At 44.0% G+C, this 17,910-nt stretch overlaps 1 protein-coding gene across 1 annotated transcript; it reads left to right on the top strand.

The window, feature by feature from the left end:
* The first annotated feature begins 1,506 nt into the window (after positions 1–1,506).
* ttbk2a (tau tubulin kinase 2a) lies at positions 1,507–17,398 on the top strand. The gene is made up of 16 exons (XM_085379183.1): positions 1,507–1,775; positions 6,542–6,703; positions 7,782–7,929; positions 9,050–9,123; positions 10,500–10,640; positions 11,039–11,143; positions 11,619–11,684; positions 11,822–11,914; positions 11,996–12,121; positions 12,259–12,416; positions 12,641–12,848; positions 12,959–13,182; positions 13,300–13,852; positions 14,698–15,036; positions 15,825–16,792; positions 16,951–17,398. Exons 2-16 carry the CDS (start codon positions 6,635–6,637, stop codon positions 17,396–17,398), a joined length of 3,720 nt encoding a protein of 1,239 aa, XP_085235309.1. The 5' UTR covers positions 1,507–1,775; positions 6,542–6,634.
* Positions 17,399–17,910: the final 512 nt, after the last annotated feature.

Here is a 17,910-nt window from a genome sequence, read left to right as displayed (position 1 = left end):
TGCAGATAAAATGGGATAGTCTTTTTACAAACCACATTTTCTTAGGGTTGTATTTTTAGTATTTTCATTTTTAGTATGTTATTATTTTCATATGCAATATATATGTGTAAAAGTAAGGATTTAGAAACTGTGATGTAAATCTAACTCTACTGCAGTACTTTGCTGACATTAAATTTTCATTATTTATATGTGTTATGTCTGTGCCATGACTTCTGTATAACTTCATCAGTCTCTCCCATTGATGCAGATGAGTTTTGGCCCACTTTTTCTTTAAAATGTTGTCTCTGTTCATTGAAGTTTATAGGCCCTTGTTTATCTTTAGCTCTTTTAAGATCCACTAAAGCATTTAAATCAAGTTGAAGAATGCCCTTTGACTGGAAAATTGCAACACCTTGATTCTTTTCCAGCTGTTCAGTTTTAGATTTGTAGGTGGCCTTAGGGTCTTGGTGCCCAGGTCCTGTGGCTGAAAACCAAACCCATATCATAATGCTTTCACGGCTGTGCTTCATAGTTAGTATGATGTGTTGATATGCTGTGTTTGGTTTTGTGATTTATGGCCGCACATGTCCACTTTGGCCTCATCTTTCTAAAGGACATTGTTCCAGAATTCGTGTGGTTTGTTTAAATGCAATTTTGCATTCCCAAGCTGTGCTACTTAGAGAGAAGAGACTAGAGAAGATGGATTTTTTGCAATTTCCCCTATATCACACTGTGTAGCATTGTAATAACACACATCTGAGTCCTGCGGACCAGCAAAATGCCACAACCTCTGCTTTTATAGAGATGCTCACACTTGCTGATGATCATTTGATTAGCAACACCTTGCTATTACTTGCCCTCTTTAATTAGAAGTATTTTGTGTGCACTTGGCTTTTCACAGAACTCTATGCAGTCCTGTTTAAACTTTCTATTTCACATGACCGAAAGCAGAGTTTTGAGGTAACTTATTTACCCCAACTCCATTACAATTGTTTTACTATATCATCTTTCCTTTCTTTAGATTGAACTACAAGAAAATCACGTAATCACTACATGTAAATGCAACATTTTTTGACAATATCTTTGCTGTCGCACTTTTTTCTGTTCCACTTAAATAAAAACCGTGTATCGTATGTTTTGTATTGTAAAATACACTTTTCATCACTGAGTCTTGTTGTTTGTATAGCAATGGCGTCTTTTGCTTAATGCCGCCCCCTAGTGTTATTGATAAAAAACCGTCTTTTGTGGCCGCGTTCCAAACCAAACCGATTGTATCCTTCATATTATCCTCTAACATCATTTTCTCATATCTCCTTTGTACGTCCATATACGATGACACTCCGCATACGCTTTGGGCTGGGAAAACAAACGCAGACGCGGTGACTGCGTACTGCGCGTGCGCGCAACGCTAAACCGCGGAGACGAGCTTTAAAGAGGGCCCCCTCGCGCGCGTGGCCGTGCTGTTGCGAGGGGCCGAATCGGGGCCGCGCGCGCAGGAAGGCTGCTGATCATCAGAGTTGTCACGTCACGGATCCGCAGCGACAGATAAAGATGCTGAGGTGACAGGCAGAAGGAGAAAACGGACGATCACACTCAGACATATTTCCTTCGCTCCTCCATTCGCTCTTTTATTTTATTTCCAGTCACCGACAACTCCACCACCACCTCCGCCTATGGACGCTTCGCTCGCTATGGGATTCCGCTCGTTGTCGTCCCCGCCGCCCCCAAACCAAAAGGATTTTTCGTAACCACACCCGGCTCTTCTTTGGAACAAGGGCTGGCAGCTCAGACCCGAGGTAAGGATCCAGATGATTCAGTGCCTCCTCTTTTTTTCCACCACTCTTAACACCCCCATGTTTGTCGGCGGCAGCTGCGTACATGCGTTCGGTTTGTTAACCTGCATGTTGTCAGCGCTTAAAGTCAGGCAGGATGGGCTTGCGTGGCCTGCGGGTGGCCAATGTGCGTGGACGCGCCTGAGTAAATCTGCTGTGGCAACCAAATCGCTATGCAACAGCTCTCCACAGCAAAGCCGGGGTCAGTCAATGCAGGCAAGAGAAGGGGTTTAATTTTGCAGGGCGGCGTGACACCTTTGCTGGGACTCGGCTGTAGCTTGTTATCGACACATCCTGTTGAATACGATACAGAAGGCCTCTCTGTATTTGCTTGGTCACTGTGGTATGCACTAACAATGATCAAAAAGATGCACTGGAGGCAAGTGTAGCTCTTTACGTGAATGCATCTTTGATTCCCTATATAAACACACTTTCTGGTCCCATCCTTCCCAGCTTCCCAGTCTCCTCTTGATAGAACCCATCGTTCTGGAGAGAAGTCAGTCCAGAGATTAATTTTCATCCAGCAGCAGTCTCTCCGTCCTACCACTGAACCAGGCCACTCTTGGATTAGGCAGAAGATATTCTCGTTGGATCCAGGCTTATACGCATGTATGCATAGCAAGCTTTCAGGGTCAGGTCTGATTTGTTGTTGTTGTTTTTGTGAATATTCACCATCAAATCACATTCATATTCACTCTCAAGGAGAGCTACTCTGCGGCAGAATCACTCATTGACATTTCATGATGCTTTTTGTAGCTGTAAACTTGCAGCTTCCAGCAGACCTAAAGGGCAGAGGCGATGACCAGCTGCAGTCAGCAAATGAAAATGGCACTGCACCATCGTCGCCATGGAGATGCTGGGGTCAGGAAGCGGGATGCATTATGAGGCAGGAGCTGGCTGTCATACGCGGCTTTTAATTTTGGGGTCCAAAGGCTGCTTCTGGTGGGCTTGTTGTTTTCTCTCTCGTCATTGGCGGTGTCTGGTATGGAGGAGGAGGAGGAGGAGCGGAACCGTGCCCCCTCTGTAAGGCGTTAGATTAGTCACAGCGTGAGGCAGCCGGGCTGGCTTGTGCAGGTGTGTTGATTTGTGCAATATGTGTACAAGCTTATGTTTGAATGAATGCTGGTGTGTTTGTGGGTCAAAGATGGCCTCAGATGAAGCCACTATTTAAAACTTTCTTTCCCCACACCCTATTTGCATGAAATAACAACCTCCAACTTCTGACTAATTGTAAGCAAATTATCTGCTACAGCCTCTTATATGTGATACCCAGGTGTGACCCTGAGGAAAAAACATCCTGAAGGAAAGCACAGGAACATGGGATGACCTTGAAGTTCTCACTCAGAGCACTAGTTATTCAATCACAGAGAAAGTTGCCCATCCCTTGAGGATATGAGCATTTTTGTGCAGCACGTTTGATGGCATGCTCTGTGATTTTGCATAAGCAGCAATTAGCTCAACGTTGAGAATTTACAGTTGGCTCAAAGACTTCCTGTGTTCATCGCTAATTTACCAAGAAAAATACTTTTATAGAAGTTTAGCCGGTGTGAATTAAAAATATTTCCTCTTTTGATTTACTTTTGATTCTCTTGAACCAAAGCAAGATAAAAGATTCAGGAGGTATGCTCAGGAGAGAAGAGGAGTTAGAGAGAGACAGGTGTAACAGTGAAGCTGGGGGGAGCGGAGGTAATGAAGGTGGTTGATTTTAAATACCTGGGGTCAATCTTTCAAAGCAATGGAGAATGAAGAAGAGAGTGCAAGGCAGCGTGGAGTGGGTTGGAGAGTCAGAGGCAATTTGTGACAGTAGGATGTGAAAAGGAAAGGTTTACAAGATGGTAGTGAGACCTGCTATGACGTATGGTTTGGAGTTGGTGACACTACCAAAAAGACAGGAAGCCAAGCTGGAGCTGTCAGAACTGAAAATGCTAAGATTTTAAATGGGAGTGACCAAAATGAACAAGATTAGAAATGAGTACATGAGAGGGAGAGCTCAGGTTGAACAGTTTGTAGATAAAGTTAGAGAGGCAAGGCTGACATGTGCAGAGGAGGGATAGCAGATATTCTGGGCAAAGGATGTTGATGCAGGTGCAAGGGAGGTGTAAAAGAGAAACATCACAGAGCAGCTTCATGGATGTAGTGACAGAGGACACGCAGAGGGTAGGTGTGACGGAAGAGGATGTTAGGGATCATGGGTGAGATGGAGGCAGAAGATTCACTGTGGCGAGCCCCCAAGGGAGCAGCTGAAAGAAGAAGAGTGAATGACCCAATGCTTAAAAGAACTAATGGTGGAATGAATGTCAGCACTCACTCTGCTGTGTTTGGTATAGTAATTGGAAAATTCTAGCATGTGAAATGGTGACCGTGATCTCTGTTAATCCAAGCCTGCTGACAACAGAATGAGTGGCACTCCTGTAGAGCATACTCTAGTATAGTTCGACAATCGAAAATGTTTTAGTATCATTAAATATGGTTTTCAGTCATTTTTACACAATAAAAGGTAAGGATTAGGGTTAGGGTTAGCCTCAAGGCTTCTTCAGCAGTAAAACTGTGCTACATCCTAGTTCATCGCAAAACAGTACAATGTAGAGATTAGTGGCATTTTAAACTAAATCAGAGCATATATACTGAATATATGCAGTGTTATAAATGACCGCACACAAATTTCCAACCTTGCATTGTCACAAGTCTGATCACTCAAAGCCGCTTCATTGTGCTGCACTGGCCAAAACGCACAACCACTTTAATGTCATCTGATATTTTTTACACTGCGCTGTTTTTACGACATTTAGTAAGTGATTGTTGATTTCGAATTATCGCACGTGTCTTGATTTCAGTTAAGTTTTTCCGTTATGAAGATATTTGGTTTGTCGTGTATTTTGTTGAGCTCTATGCATGCCATTTGTTACATGTTTGATATGTTTAACCGCCTATAAATAAAGCATAAATTAGCTTATTATTATCCTCGCTACACCAATTCATGTAAAACAAAAAAACTGAAAAGCTGTAGGAGATGTAGACACATTCATAGTAGGAAGCATATATAAATATGCAGCTGGGGTCATAATCAAGCCCCTTTTGTCCCGTGAAGGTAAACATTTTAAAATAGACTGTAGTGTTAGTGTAATGTAAGTCCATTACAGTAATTGCGAGTCATTAAAAGGGATTTGTTTGGTCCAGTTGTGTCGTTGGATCTGTGTAGCTTCAACAAAGACCACCTTACTCCTGAGCCTTAACCTTGGGTCACATTTCATGCTCATCACTTCACTGTTATCTACTCTAACCACACTTCTCCCTCTTCCCAGCCTCACTAGCATGCTGCATGATGGGATTGATTCCCTCCTTGATGCCGGGATCATGCCCTGTAACCAAATAGTGTTTTGAAGGCTCGTTGCGTAACCGTAGATGCTCGGGCGCCGTGTACAGAATGATGAATCAAAGTCGGGCTTGCTGTAAGCGAGTGTTTGAAGGCGGACTAAAGGAAGTATCTAGCGAGTGCTCTCCGGAGGAATGTTTATCTGCGACACGGATGTTGTATAATGCAGGAACATGGACTCGGTTTTTCAAAAGGAAATTCCATTTTAAAGTTGATGTGTGTTAAAGGAGTTTGGCCACATCATGTCAGCCTAATTAAATGATTGGTAACACTTTTTAACAGGTTGTATTTTATAGAGATTCTATAAATTATTATTAAGTTTATTAATAATTTTTCTATTAATGCATTAGAAGCCTTCAATTTGGCTCCTCTGGAAGGTGTTTATCCTCCAGCATGGTGCTTTTTAGACATCTAGTCCAAAAATGTTTTATTAACAAATGATTACCGTGTATATGTAGTAATACTGACACAACTAACTTTATTTAATATGAACTGTAAGTTAGAATTATTACAGAATGATTCAGTATTGTGATAAATGTGAAAAGAGTTTATCTACAGCTGGATTTGACATGAATCGTCCATCTTTTCTTTCTTTTATCTTCATTCAATTTCCCAGTTGATGCCAATTTTTCTTTCTTTTGTATCAGGCGTAGGTATTATGTAAGCTGTAGCTTCAACCTACACATTTTTGGTTTGTCACTTGATTTTGTTTTTTTTAATCATTCAATTTCTCGTGATATAAATGAACAGAATAGAAATAACGACTGCAGATATCCATATTTCATTTGTGTGTGGAATTAAAAATAAACTTAAAACTGTCTTACACAATGAAATGAATGAATATGTAATTTCTAAGAATAGTTGGTGCTTTGTGTAAATTCAGTTATTTATAAAAATGTGAATTTTTGTGTGGTTTGTTTTTAATCAGTTCACTACTGAGTCGATTTAAATTAAGGAAATTAAACAGACTCATTACATCTGATAATACACTCATAAGATCTGCTGCTTGGCTTTCATACACAGAAGAGGGAAAATGATACTAAGATGATGAAACCTCTTTGTAATGTAATAGTTTTGCCTGTGAGTTTGTTGGGTGAGCTTGTCTAGAAGGACAGCTGCTGGCAGCAGGTGTGGCAGCTGCTGCAATGGTCACGTATCAGAAAGCTTCAGCTATTGAGGCAACGGTCGGTCTCTCAACTGAGCGGCATGCATGCTTTCTGTAGTGTTTTTAATGCCGTAAAACCCGCTGGATGTTAGCCTGAGATGCTAAAGTGCAGCTTGGTCAAATGTAAACAGATTACAGCTGATTTCCTCCTTCCGCTTCTGACTGCTTTGTTTCTCTCTTGGACTTCCGTAGGGTTCTTCATCAGATCCCAAATGCTCTGCCCAGTGTGAGGCTGCTGGTCGTGGGGGAAGCAGTGAGGGCAGCGTCCCTAGATTTGCTGACGGGATGAGTGGGGGAGCAGAGCAAACTGACATCTTGAGCGTGCTCTCCCTGGTTAAGGAACGATGGAAAGTGGTAAGCGCCGTGTTTTCCAGCTACAATAGGCAGCGTGTTTGTGCAGCCCCATCACTGCCTGTCCCGAGGTCACCCTCTGTTCCACAAACAGGATTTCTTTGTTCCTCAAACAATGCTTCCCCTGCCTATGAGCACCACCGCTTTCTTTTTAAGTGTCTCACCTGTGTTTTCGACAGTTTGGGGTCATGTCTCTCTGTCCAGGTTCTGCTGCTGCAGTACGGGTGATCCAAAAATAGCCTGTATAGCTATTTGTGGCAGTGCATTGTGCTATAGGCAGCAGCAGCAGTGCTCCCCAAAGGCCCATGTCTCTCACTGCTGTGCCAGCCTGGGCTCCATGTGAGGCTGTTGTTCCTAACTGGCTCCACTTCCTGTCATCTAAGGAGTTACATAAGAATGCTGCAGCTAATCCCACAACTTTAGCTCCAAGTGCGACAGAAAACTCTGTGCGAGCATGGAGGACAGTGAAGGGCACATCAGAGCTTAGGGGAAATTAAAGCTGTAGTAGTTGAGATACAAGATGAGCTTGAATACTACTGGTAGTTGAGAAGCAGCTAAAAGAATGAAATAAGGACGATGCTATGCACAAGTATAGGTGAACTATAAACTGAGTCATATAAATTCCTGCTGGTTAACCAGGAAAGAAATTTCCCATTTGCCAGCAGTTTTAATCAGAATCGTTTTTTTTAAAGAAAAAACTATTCAATTCAATTAATTCAATTCTATACATTCAAATAAGAACAAAAAATCTCCAACTAAGGATCAAACCAAATCGCAGTTATATCACGCCACAGAAAGGATAATAAATACTATTAAATCGCAAGGAGGTTGGTTTTAAAGTGGAATAACCCCCTGCTCACCATCAGAAAAAGCACAGGTTTAAGGCCCTTTACAGACCCAAAGGCTACATCTGTCTTTTGCATACAGTTTGTGGGCTCATGTGCCATTGTAGTATTCTTCTAGTTGACAAAACACCTAATTGTCATAAACTCTGTGAAGCCTGAAATGATCTTCACCTCTTACTTTTACTCTGTAGAAGTAGTATTTTTATATATCATATGTGCCATCATCTTTACTCCAGGTGAAGAAGATCGGGGGTGGTGGGTTTGGGGAGATCTACGAGGCGACGGACCTGATGACGCGGGTCAGCGTGGCACTGAAGGTGGAGTCGGCCCAGCAGCCCAAACAGGTGCTGAAGATGGAGGTCGCGGTGCTCAAGAAGCTCCAGGGTGAGTGCAAATGGATTCACTGATGTCACTTATTGGTACTGGCCCATCGTCTCACACGTGCAGAGTATTTATTGTTATCATCCAGCAAATGTTTAAGAGAAGAAAAAGCATTCACAATGTCTATCCTTCCTTCCAAAAATCTCCTCCTAGGAGAAAATGCTGGTATCACTTGTTAGCATCAGAGCAGGGTAGAATAAACTCTCCCTCTGAGAATAGATATAGATCTGAAAACAGTTTGGCCCAGGGTTCAGCACAATTTGCCTCAGTCCATGCTGTGGAAAAAACATCTGTGGTGGTCCTGCTTTTTAACAGAAACAACACAGCAAGTGTACGGTTGTCTGTGCTTGGACACTCCCAGGGTTAACATAAAGTTAGATCCTTTAGGGGGACTGTGTTACTTCCATTTCTCTTTCTTTTATAAAAGAAAAAAGGTCCTTCCTTCTCCCTTTTACCCACAATGCTTTTTTACCTCCCCCCTCCCAAGAAGAAAATCAATGGGCTGGGATCATGTTTGCTGTCTAATGGCTTTGGCCTGGAGCATCGTGGTCCTGTTGCTTCCTGAGGGAACCAGCATATAATTTGAGATGGGCTCAATTCCAGCCCCCCAACCATTGCTGACCCGCCCAGCTGTAGAGAGTAAATATCAACCAGCAGATATATAAAGCATAATGGAGTCAAATATAACCCACTTTCAACTTTGATGTATTTTTACCCTTAAATAACAATTTTGTAATAACAAATGATCTAAATAGTAGCATTTTTAGCACGAAGGTCTTGTCACTAACTATGCATGTAGACGCTGCTAGCTGAAGGGCTTTGGGGTGTGGCTGCAGCCAACCTGCCGGTGCAGCAATGTCCTTCCCATGCATAAACACACACACAAATGCTCAAGGCATCCATGCACACATGTCTAGACCTGGTGTCATGTGCTATATCCCATAAATCAGCAGGGAAATAATACAGTGAAGCTGCTGATGAGAGGGCACGGACATTGGATACGGTAGGGCGACTAAGTATGGGGGCACACATCATTATGATTCATACAACCAGCCCTCAAATAATACAGCACGTGTAAGGTGAGAGGAAGGATCCTGAAACTCTCTTGTCCTTTTTCTCTTAGGTAAAGACCACGTGTGTCGCTTTGTGGGATGCGGCCGTAATGACCGTTTTAACTACGTGGTGATGGAGCTTCAGGTTAGTCCCAAAGGAAAAGACTCGTCTCTAAAAAGACTCTAAATGAAGCTTCTTTAAGAGTCAACTAAATCACTCACCAAGCAAGTGTCAAACATTTGCTAATTTCAGTTTGTGCAATAAAGATTTTTTGCCTTTCTGTGTTTCATATATTTGGAAATGTAAAAAATGTGGGAATTGGATTACTGGCTGTCCAAAGCATTTTAAAATCACAGAGTCAAGCTAAGTTAAAGCTCTAGAATTTATTTGAGTGGACTTTTAGACATTTTACTCAGTGATTATTTGGGAAATTAAAAAAAAATAAAGCACAACCATGCAAAGAGCAAGAATAACAACACAAACAAAGGGAAAACTAAATTAATAAGAAAAAAAACTTATAATTGAGCTAATAAACATCCTCATAGCACCTATTCTGCTTTGATCACTAGCTTGCTTCTGTTTAGCGTATTTCCAGTCATGCTGTAACTGTGTCTTGTGGTCATAGCCACCATTCAGTCAATATGTGCAGTGTTTGACCATTTTGATTATTTACCCTGGCCTTGATTGGACTTTGGGCTGTTGACTTGGAGAAATCATGGTGAGCTCTTACTCAAAGTTACTGTTATATAGAAAATGGTTACATGAAACCAAAGCAAATAAACATTTTAGAAATTTCTAAAAAATACTGCTGCATGTAAATAATTCAGCAGCTAACCTACAGTATATACAAAAAAACCAAAAAAACCAACAAATATGGCCAAAAGAACAGTAACTATTTCCACTTTAAATGCATGTAGCATTTTGCAGAATATCAGGCAGAAGCAAACTCAAGCTGCAGGCTATTGATAGACTGCATCACATGCTGTGAATTGCAGGTATAAGATTCGTTTTCCATCGACCACATGAGGCTGTGTTACCCAAGACATGATCAGAAATTATAAATGCATCCTACTTGAATTGGATAGTAGTTGGCCTTGGGGTGTTATGAACGTGTGATCTGGTTGTAATTTGTGCAACCATTCCCACAGGAATGTCAAATTTTACTGCACCGCACTGGCTCCCGACCACACCATGTGTTTAAACTGTTGTGTGCAGCTCAGTTCATGTTGTACCTCACTTTTGGCTTGTTTCCTGCCCGCTGAACACATCTGTCTATCGCCCAGGCCAAACATTTCAAACAGTAAAGCCTTTGATTTGTATGTATCTTTAAATACTTTGTTCTTTTGTTTCATCATGTTTCAAACACTGTTCACTTTGTTTAGAGCACGATGGATGGATGGATGGATGGATGGATGGATGATTTGATTGATTGACTTGTTGTTCATTAAAAGCCAGGTGCAATGGGGAGATTTATCAGACAACTGCCTCTATACTAATAACTCGCTTGCGTGGCCCTTTAGGGTCGAAACCTGGCCGATTTGAGGAGAAGTATGCCTCGAGGAACATTCAGCATCAGCACCACCCTCCGTCTGGGGCGCCAGATCCTGGAAGCTATAGAGAGCATCCACTCTGTTGGCTTCCTGCATCGTGACATCAAACCGGTGTGTAGCAGGGAGTTGGGTGCAGGACATTCTTTGATTGCACATATGTCCCTACAGTATATTCAAGGCAGATAAGTAATATAAATATAGTCATATTTTTATTTCTATTGTCAGCATTGGACTCTGCCACTGACATCATTTTTTTGTAACTGGCTGCTAACATTGCTGCTGATTCAGTAGTTTGCTTTTTGCTTGCAGTAAGTCGGCTCAGCGTCAGTGTTGGCTAGATTCCTAAAACTAACAAAATGTAAATATTGTTTATCATCTGAGGTGCTGTCTTAAATTATATTCCCTTACTGGAAGACATTTCTTATTCATATATGGATATACTGTAAATAGAAATGACATTTTATTGCACATAGATTTCACTCTTTTTCAACTTCCTGTTTCTGCTACAGTCCAATTTTGCCATGGGTCGCTTCCCCAGCACCTGTCGTACCTGCTACATGCTGGACTTTGGTTTAGCTCGCCAGTTCACCAACTCTTGCCAGGAGGTCCGACCTGTAAGTGCATTCTCTGTTATGGCTTATATACTGAATCTGAAGGAGCAGTATGTAGGATTTAGTGACATCTAGCTTTTAAACTGAGGAGTGGAACTATATGAAAGTCCTATTTTAGCTCTATTTTAACTTGCACATTTAAGAACAGGGACCTTTCCACTGATAAAGGTTCTGCTCTGTTTACTGAGTTTTTGTGTAGCTTATTGTTTTGGTCTGTTGTAAATCCACAATGGAGACAAAGTTAACAAGTAACTTTTGAATATAATGCATGTTTTGCAGCTATAAAGACAGATACTTTTGTAGTTTCGTGTAGAGTATTGAAATTCAAACCAATTCTTATCTTGTTCTCCAAATCTCTGTTTGTAACAGGAAGCAAATTAAAAGTTTATGTCTAAAAATCTTGTTTGAAACTAACCATAAACAAGTTAGATATCATCAGCATCACCATTTAATGACTATGCCTGTCTTTATTTGTCAGCCCCGTCCAGTCGCAGGGTTTAGGGGAACAGTGCGATATGCATCTGTCAATGCGCACAAGAATAAGGTCAGTATCTGCCAAGTATGTGATAGAGGTTTTGTTTCATCTGTGATGCTGTCCTGCATGCGTCTTCCTCTTCTTTTCTTTTTTGACAGTCAAACATTATCCAATCCTGTTAACTCAGAGTTGTTTTCATTCTGCAGGAGATGGGACGTCACGATGACCTGTGGTCTCTCTTCTACATGTTGGTGGAGTTCTTGGTCGGTCAGTTGCCGTGGAGGAAGATCAAGGATAAAGTGAGGGCACTGAAAAAAATGAGCTCTGTCCTGGTGGCTCCAAATGATGACATATAATTGATGTGTGTTTGTGTATTTTAGGAACATGTGGGAAAGCTGAAAGAGACTTATGATCATCGTCTGATGCTCAAACATCTACCGGCAGAGTTTGGTGTGTTCTTGGATCACATCTCCAGCCTTGACTACTTTACCAAACCTGACTACCAGGTATGATTTACATTCAATAAAGAGGGAAGGTTTTCCTGTATCATAACCTGAGCAAATCGCTCAGGTTTTGGAGTGCATGTATATTTTCTGCTTCTATCATGATGAATTGATGATTATATATTTTTGTGTTGTTGCAGCTGTTGATGTCAGTGTTTGACAATAGTATGAAAACCTACAATGTCGTGGAAAATGACCCCTATGACTGGGAGCGGACCACTACTGATGGCACGCTGACGATTAGTGCCAGTACCACGACACCTCAACATCACACTCGCCTCACTCCAGCACACATGGGGTATGTTTGAAATATATACATGTATAAGTACAGAACATGTTTTATGGTGTCTATTTTCAGTAACTTCATGTATGGCTGAAATTTCTCTTGGGTCCATTTAAAAAAAAAAAAAAAAAAAAAAAAAAAATATATATATATATATATATATATATATATATATATATATATATATATATATATCTCTTCAGAGACATTGAAAGTGTGTGCACCTTTTCTTGTTACAGTATGGCAAATGCGTCCCTGATCCCTGGCGATCTGCTGAGAGAAAATACAGATGAGGTTCTGCAGGATGAGCAGCTCAGCGACGTGGAGAACAACCCTGCTCCAGAGCGTCTGCCGGGCTCTCCCCTCCACCCGCACCGGAACCAGGAGACTGACGTCTGGGAGGAGCTGGATCGCAACCGTAACCGCATCAGGACAGCTGTCTGGAAGGTAAAAGCCACAGGGAATTCAAAGAAAATATAAGAAATGAACTTCACCTGCTTCTTTGGCATTTAAGTTACTTTTTAAAAAACAAAACAAAAAAACACTGTCTCCCACAGACGGCAGCGGAGGAGGAACACTGCAACAACCAGGGCAACCAAGGGCACCAGAGCCCCTATGCTGGTCCAAGCCTGGGTTCCCCTGTCAAACTGCACTCTGAGGTGGTGGCTTCAGACCGTGATGGCCCTCTGCTCAGGAAGCTCCGCAACATCCACAGCTTCGAGCTGGAGAGGAGGTTTGGCCTGGAGTCCAAGCCCAGCCCAGAGCGCTTCGTGGATGCCTGGTAAGTCTACTAAGCAACCAATACTTGTACTGCACGGTAATACTTACTTTCTTATCTAAATTCACCTTTAGGTAGACCAGAAGGTTGATTGTTTGCATTTGTCTTGTATATGTTCAGTTCAGCAAAGCAGCAGCTAGGCACTCAACAACAGGAGAAGGAATCTGACAGAGCTGCTATCATCCCAGTAACTCAGGCTCAAACTGTAATTGCCGGGGAGCGCCCTGATAGGGTTTGGCACTATGATGAAGAGTTCCTATCCGGTGGTGGTTCTCCTAAGCCAGCTTCCCCTGGATCGTTAGAGCAGGGAGAGGGGGCAGCCAGCAGTGGGGGATTTGTGGCCCTCAATTTGAGCTCTGGGAGGCAGGACTTTGACTCAAGGGAGTGGATAATGGTGGAGCGACCCAGCGGGTCCCCAGGAGTCAAGGCTACCACCAGCCCTTCGGAGGAGGATGAGGAGCCAGAGGTGCTACAACCAGATGGACAGGATCCTGGATGGGAAAAGGGCAGCCAGAGCCCTAGATCGGGGAAAGCCAAACAAGAAAGCACGGCCTCTTCCAAAGGAAGTGTAAAAATGGACAAGTTGGAGCTTAGTGTGGGCCCTGCAGGGCCCTTGCCCCCAATCACTCCAACCAGCCCGGCTGAAGCTCTGGCTGAAGGAGTCCTCACACAGGTAAGCACTTTCATTTGAATACCATATCATAACATGGCATACATAATCCTGACTATAGTCAGCATTTTACAAGGTTAAAAAGCTGCACAGAGTCAGAGTTCTAGGTATAGAACGTAAATGCTAATATCATTCAACAGAGTGTCACCAGCTGCATCTTGCTGTGGTTTGAAGCTAAATGTTACTGCTTTATGTCTGCTCGCTTCTTCACTTGTGTGTATTTGTTAGAAAAAGATAGTTGTGACACAACTCAGAGCTTTTTATCAGATCACAGCATGGGAGAAAGAGGTCTTATGGCTTTGATTTACTTTAATTTGTAATCAATCTAATTATTTATTTGCAGGCATTTGGGTTAAGTGGTTGCTTTTTTCCTTTTTTGCTTCTCAAATCAAACTTTTTATTTCCAAAATATGTTTTGATTTGCTTACCTTAAACTACTTTCTTGCTACTTACCTATTCATAACATCCCAGTAGTCTATATCTTCCATTTCCATATTGCTGCTCTGTCTCTGAGCTTAACTTTGACTGATTTTAACATGTAAGAGAACAGACCTGCTGTCTATCCCCTGACTTCCTCTGCAGTCCGAACTTCTATATCCAGATTGCAAACATAAACTGCCATAACAAAAACTCCCTGACTGGTCTCCATCTTTCTTCATCAGTGTATGCAAAAATTTTAGAACTTCTTTAATTGATCCCTTCATCACTTAAAGCTCTGCATCCTGCTCCCCGCTAGCGCAGCCTGCTTGTCCCACCTCACAGTACTTCCACTATACTTCCTCAGTCCCTCACAAATCTCACAACCCCTCCTCTCTCCACCTCCCACTTCTTTCCCTCCCATCTCTTAGCTCCCTACCTCTCCTCCATCTCTGCCCGAGGAGATTGCGGTCCGGACATCCAGCCCCATCCCTCTGCGCTCTCCCAGTCCTCACACCCTCCTGACCACCTTGTCGGACCCACTGCACCAACGTCAGCTGCCGGCCCTGAGGCGCAGCCAGTCCGCCGACCAGCAGCCGCAAGAACGCCCCTCCTCTTCCTCCTCCTACCACGCCTCCCTACCTCTGCCACCAAACCCCACCCCCAGCACCTGCTCACCCAGTCGCAGGAAATTGCCAGCCATCCCTGCGGGTGCTGCCAACACCAGGTTTCCCTCAGTCATTCGCATCACCCGTGCCCAGCTTCAGCAGGTGATGAGCCCATCACAGTCCTGTAAAAAGAGACCTCCATTCAGCTCCCTCTACATCAGTAGCATTACACCCGCTGTCAACATTTTTGTTCTTTTTTTGTTTTCATTTAAGTTGCTGGTTTTGGCTTCTTTTCTTCATTTGGCTTGCTTATTGTGTTGCTGTCAGGCAGCTCTCTCCAGAAACCATAAGGGGCATTGTGCAGGCCAGACAGAGCATGGGTCAGATGTGTCCTTGTGTCTGGACATGTGTTCTTGTGATCTGGATAGGGTTTGTGTGTTTGTCTGATTGTGGCATGTGTGTTTGGAATGTCGAGTCATGACTACAGGTTGCATGGTCTCTTTTGTTTCAGATCGTCTTTGTCCTCTCTATCTTTCTCTTTCTCTCTCTCTCCCTGTATTTGTTCCTCACCCTCTCTTCGCTGAAGCCCCCTGCGAAGTTGCGTGAACGTTTCCTGTCCTACTTGCTGGTTTAGTACTCACAGCTTGACTGACACTGCCATAGCACTTGTGTGTTTCGGTCTGATAATGGTAGCTATGGTATTGCATGCTGTTGCCAAACTAATCACCATTTATTACCACATTTTGTAAAATTGTTCAGTGTTCACACATCTGCAACAGGCTCTTGCTGCAGATCTACAGCACAACTCGCCATGTTGTAGTCTATCAGCAACAGACCTTTGACAATTTAGAATATTACTGCCATTTTTTTAGTCTTTTCTTTTTCTTAAATAATACCTGTGTCTTTTTCTCTTCCCTCCCATGTCTCCACCTCTTCCCTCCCCACTCCAGTTAACGGCTCAGCGTCCTTCTGGGCTTTCCTCCCAGTCAGGTTCAGACAGTGCTCCACAGTGTCTCCTGCTGGAGAGGCATGGCGAAGCTGAAGCAGAAGCTCAGCAGGTTCAGGAGCGTACAGTGGACATCAGCTCCCCGCAGGACCATGTGGCCTCCCATCCAGGGTCACCAGTAGACCCCCTGGCTGAGATGCTGGTTAATGGAGACAGCCGCACCAAAGCTCAAAGCCCTGTGCCAAGCCGCATGTCTTCCCCGCGCTGCCCTCGTTCACCGTGCTCGCCTCCTCCATGCTCGGCATCTTCCCATCGCTCTCCTCGCAGCCCCTTGTTTGCCAATGGCTGTCTTTCCCCTCCTGTTAACAACCAAAGGGATTTAAGTATTGGAACTTTCCTCAAGCTTAAAGACAATGAGAATGACTCTATCCCCACTCCCTGTGTCACAGAGCCTCAGTTGAAGGGGGAAGACCCTAGAGAAGTCAACCTGACCCCAGAACAGATCACTAGCCCAGCCTCCTCCACCCCGCTGGCTGCCCCCCGTAAAGACCCTAGCCGCAGGCAAAGTCGAATCCCTGTGCTGGAGCCCTCGGCCCTCCTGGAGCTCCCTCCACCAGGATCCGCCAAGGAAAAGCTCTTACAGAAGAAAGCCAGCCACCAAGGCCAGGTCCCCTCACCCACTGCCTCGCCATCCCTCTCTGATAGGCGTGGCCCAGTGGTAGCCTCCCTCACTAGAGATCCACTGTCCTCCACCTCTGACCGCTCTCAGGATGAGGACTCTCTTATGGGCTCCCGTTCTGACCGCCAGGGAGACGACGCTCCGTCTCTCTCCTCCTCCTCTAGCCCGCTGTCCCGCAAGAGCAGGATCCCTCGTCCCGTTCAGGCAGCTTCTTCTGCTGAGCAACTGGCTGCTCAATTCATGCCACGTCCACCTCCTGGAAAACCACCGTGTCGCCCCACAGTGGAGGGCAGGTAAGTTGTTGCCTTGCATCTTTTACTTTCATTAAGATACTATAAAGATATTTTCTCTTTTATTTATTTAATTTAATAATTTATGCCAAGAAACTTGATTTATCTCCATTTGAGCTTTGCTGTAGAATATCACTCGCTGTTTTTCATGTTTCACTCAGGCTTAGACGTTACCGCATCCGAGCTGGCAGCACCAGTGACTCAGAACTGCTGACGTGTATTGCTCAGCTAATGCATGGCTCCCGTGGCTCCCCCCTTCACCACCGCTCCTCTGCCCAGCACGGGGGCTCCAGGATGGGCATCTGCAGCCTGACGAGCTCTCCGCACCACCACCGCAGCTCGAGCGCCTCCCCCCGCAGTTCCTCCTCCCTGCAGCGCTCGGTCAGCTCCTCGCCCTCTCGCCACGAGCACCGTGGCGGCGGAGGAGGGGGCTGCTTTGGCCGCAGCCGCTCACCCCCTAGCTTCTCCGGCTCGCCGCCTCCCCGCCGCTTCTACCACCACCACCAGGATACATGCTGTAGTCGGCAGGCGCGCACCAGCCCGTTCCACCTGCCTAGAGGAAAAGGCTGCAGCAAAGAGAGCAAGTGCTCCAGCAAACTGAGTAGATAGACCCCACCAGGTTGAGTTGCTATAGCAGAGAAGTTGTAATAGGACAGACATCAGCCAGTGAGTCTTCCTGTATAATCAGTAAAATAGTCTGAACTTTACTCCTCTCACAGTTTGTCAGTGTTCTCTTCGCTCCTTCTGTTTTTTGCATAGGCTTTGTCATTCAGTATGTGTCCAGCTTTTAAATACCACCCCAGTGATTGTAGTTTTGCACTAAGGCTGCCGGACTCCTGGAAAACATATTTTAAAAAAGACTTTTATTAATCTTTGTGGCACAAGCCGGGATATCCAGAAATTTTAGTCCAACCCCCAAAAATGCTGCCTTTCCCAAACCTCTGAGGACATTAAATACTTGTTCACAAGCTGAATGACGATGCATGACTAGCAGACTGAACTTGAATTGGTCTTCTTTTCATTTTTACAATCAATGCTGTAGTTTAAACCGTTCATGCAGCGCTGTAACACATAAATCAGAAGTTAGTTGGACCAGTGGGCACATATATAAAAGTCTCCGG

This window comes from Diplotaxodon limnothrissa, linkage group LG19 (genome assembly GCF_057381915.1).
Source record: "Diplotaxodon limnothrissa isolate DT_005_m linkage group LG19, D_limnothrissa_male_GT1.1, whole genome shotgun sequence".
In the NCBI taxonomy this organism is placed as follows: domain Eukaryota; kingdom Metazoa; phylum Chordata; class Actinopteri; order Cichliformes; family Cichlidae; genus Diplotaxodon; species Diplotaxodon limnothrissa.
This window is presented reverse-complemented; position numbering and strand designations above follow the sequence as displayed.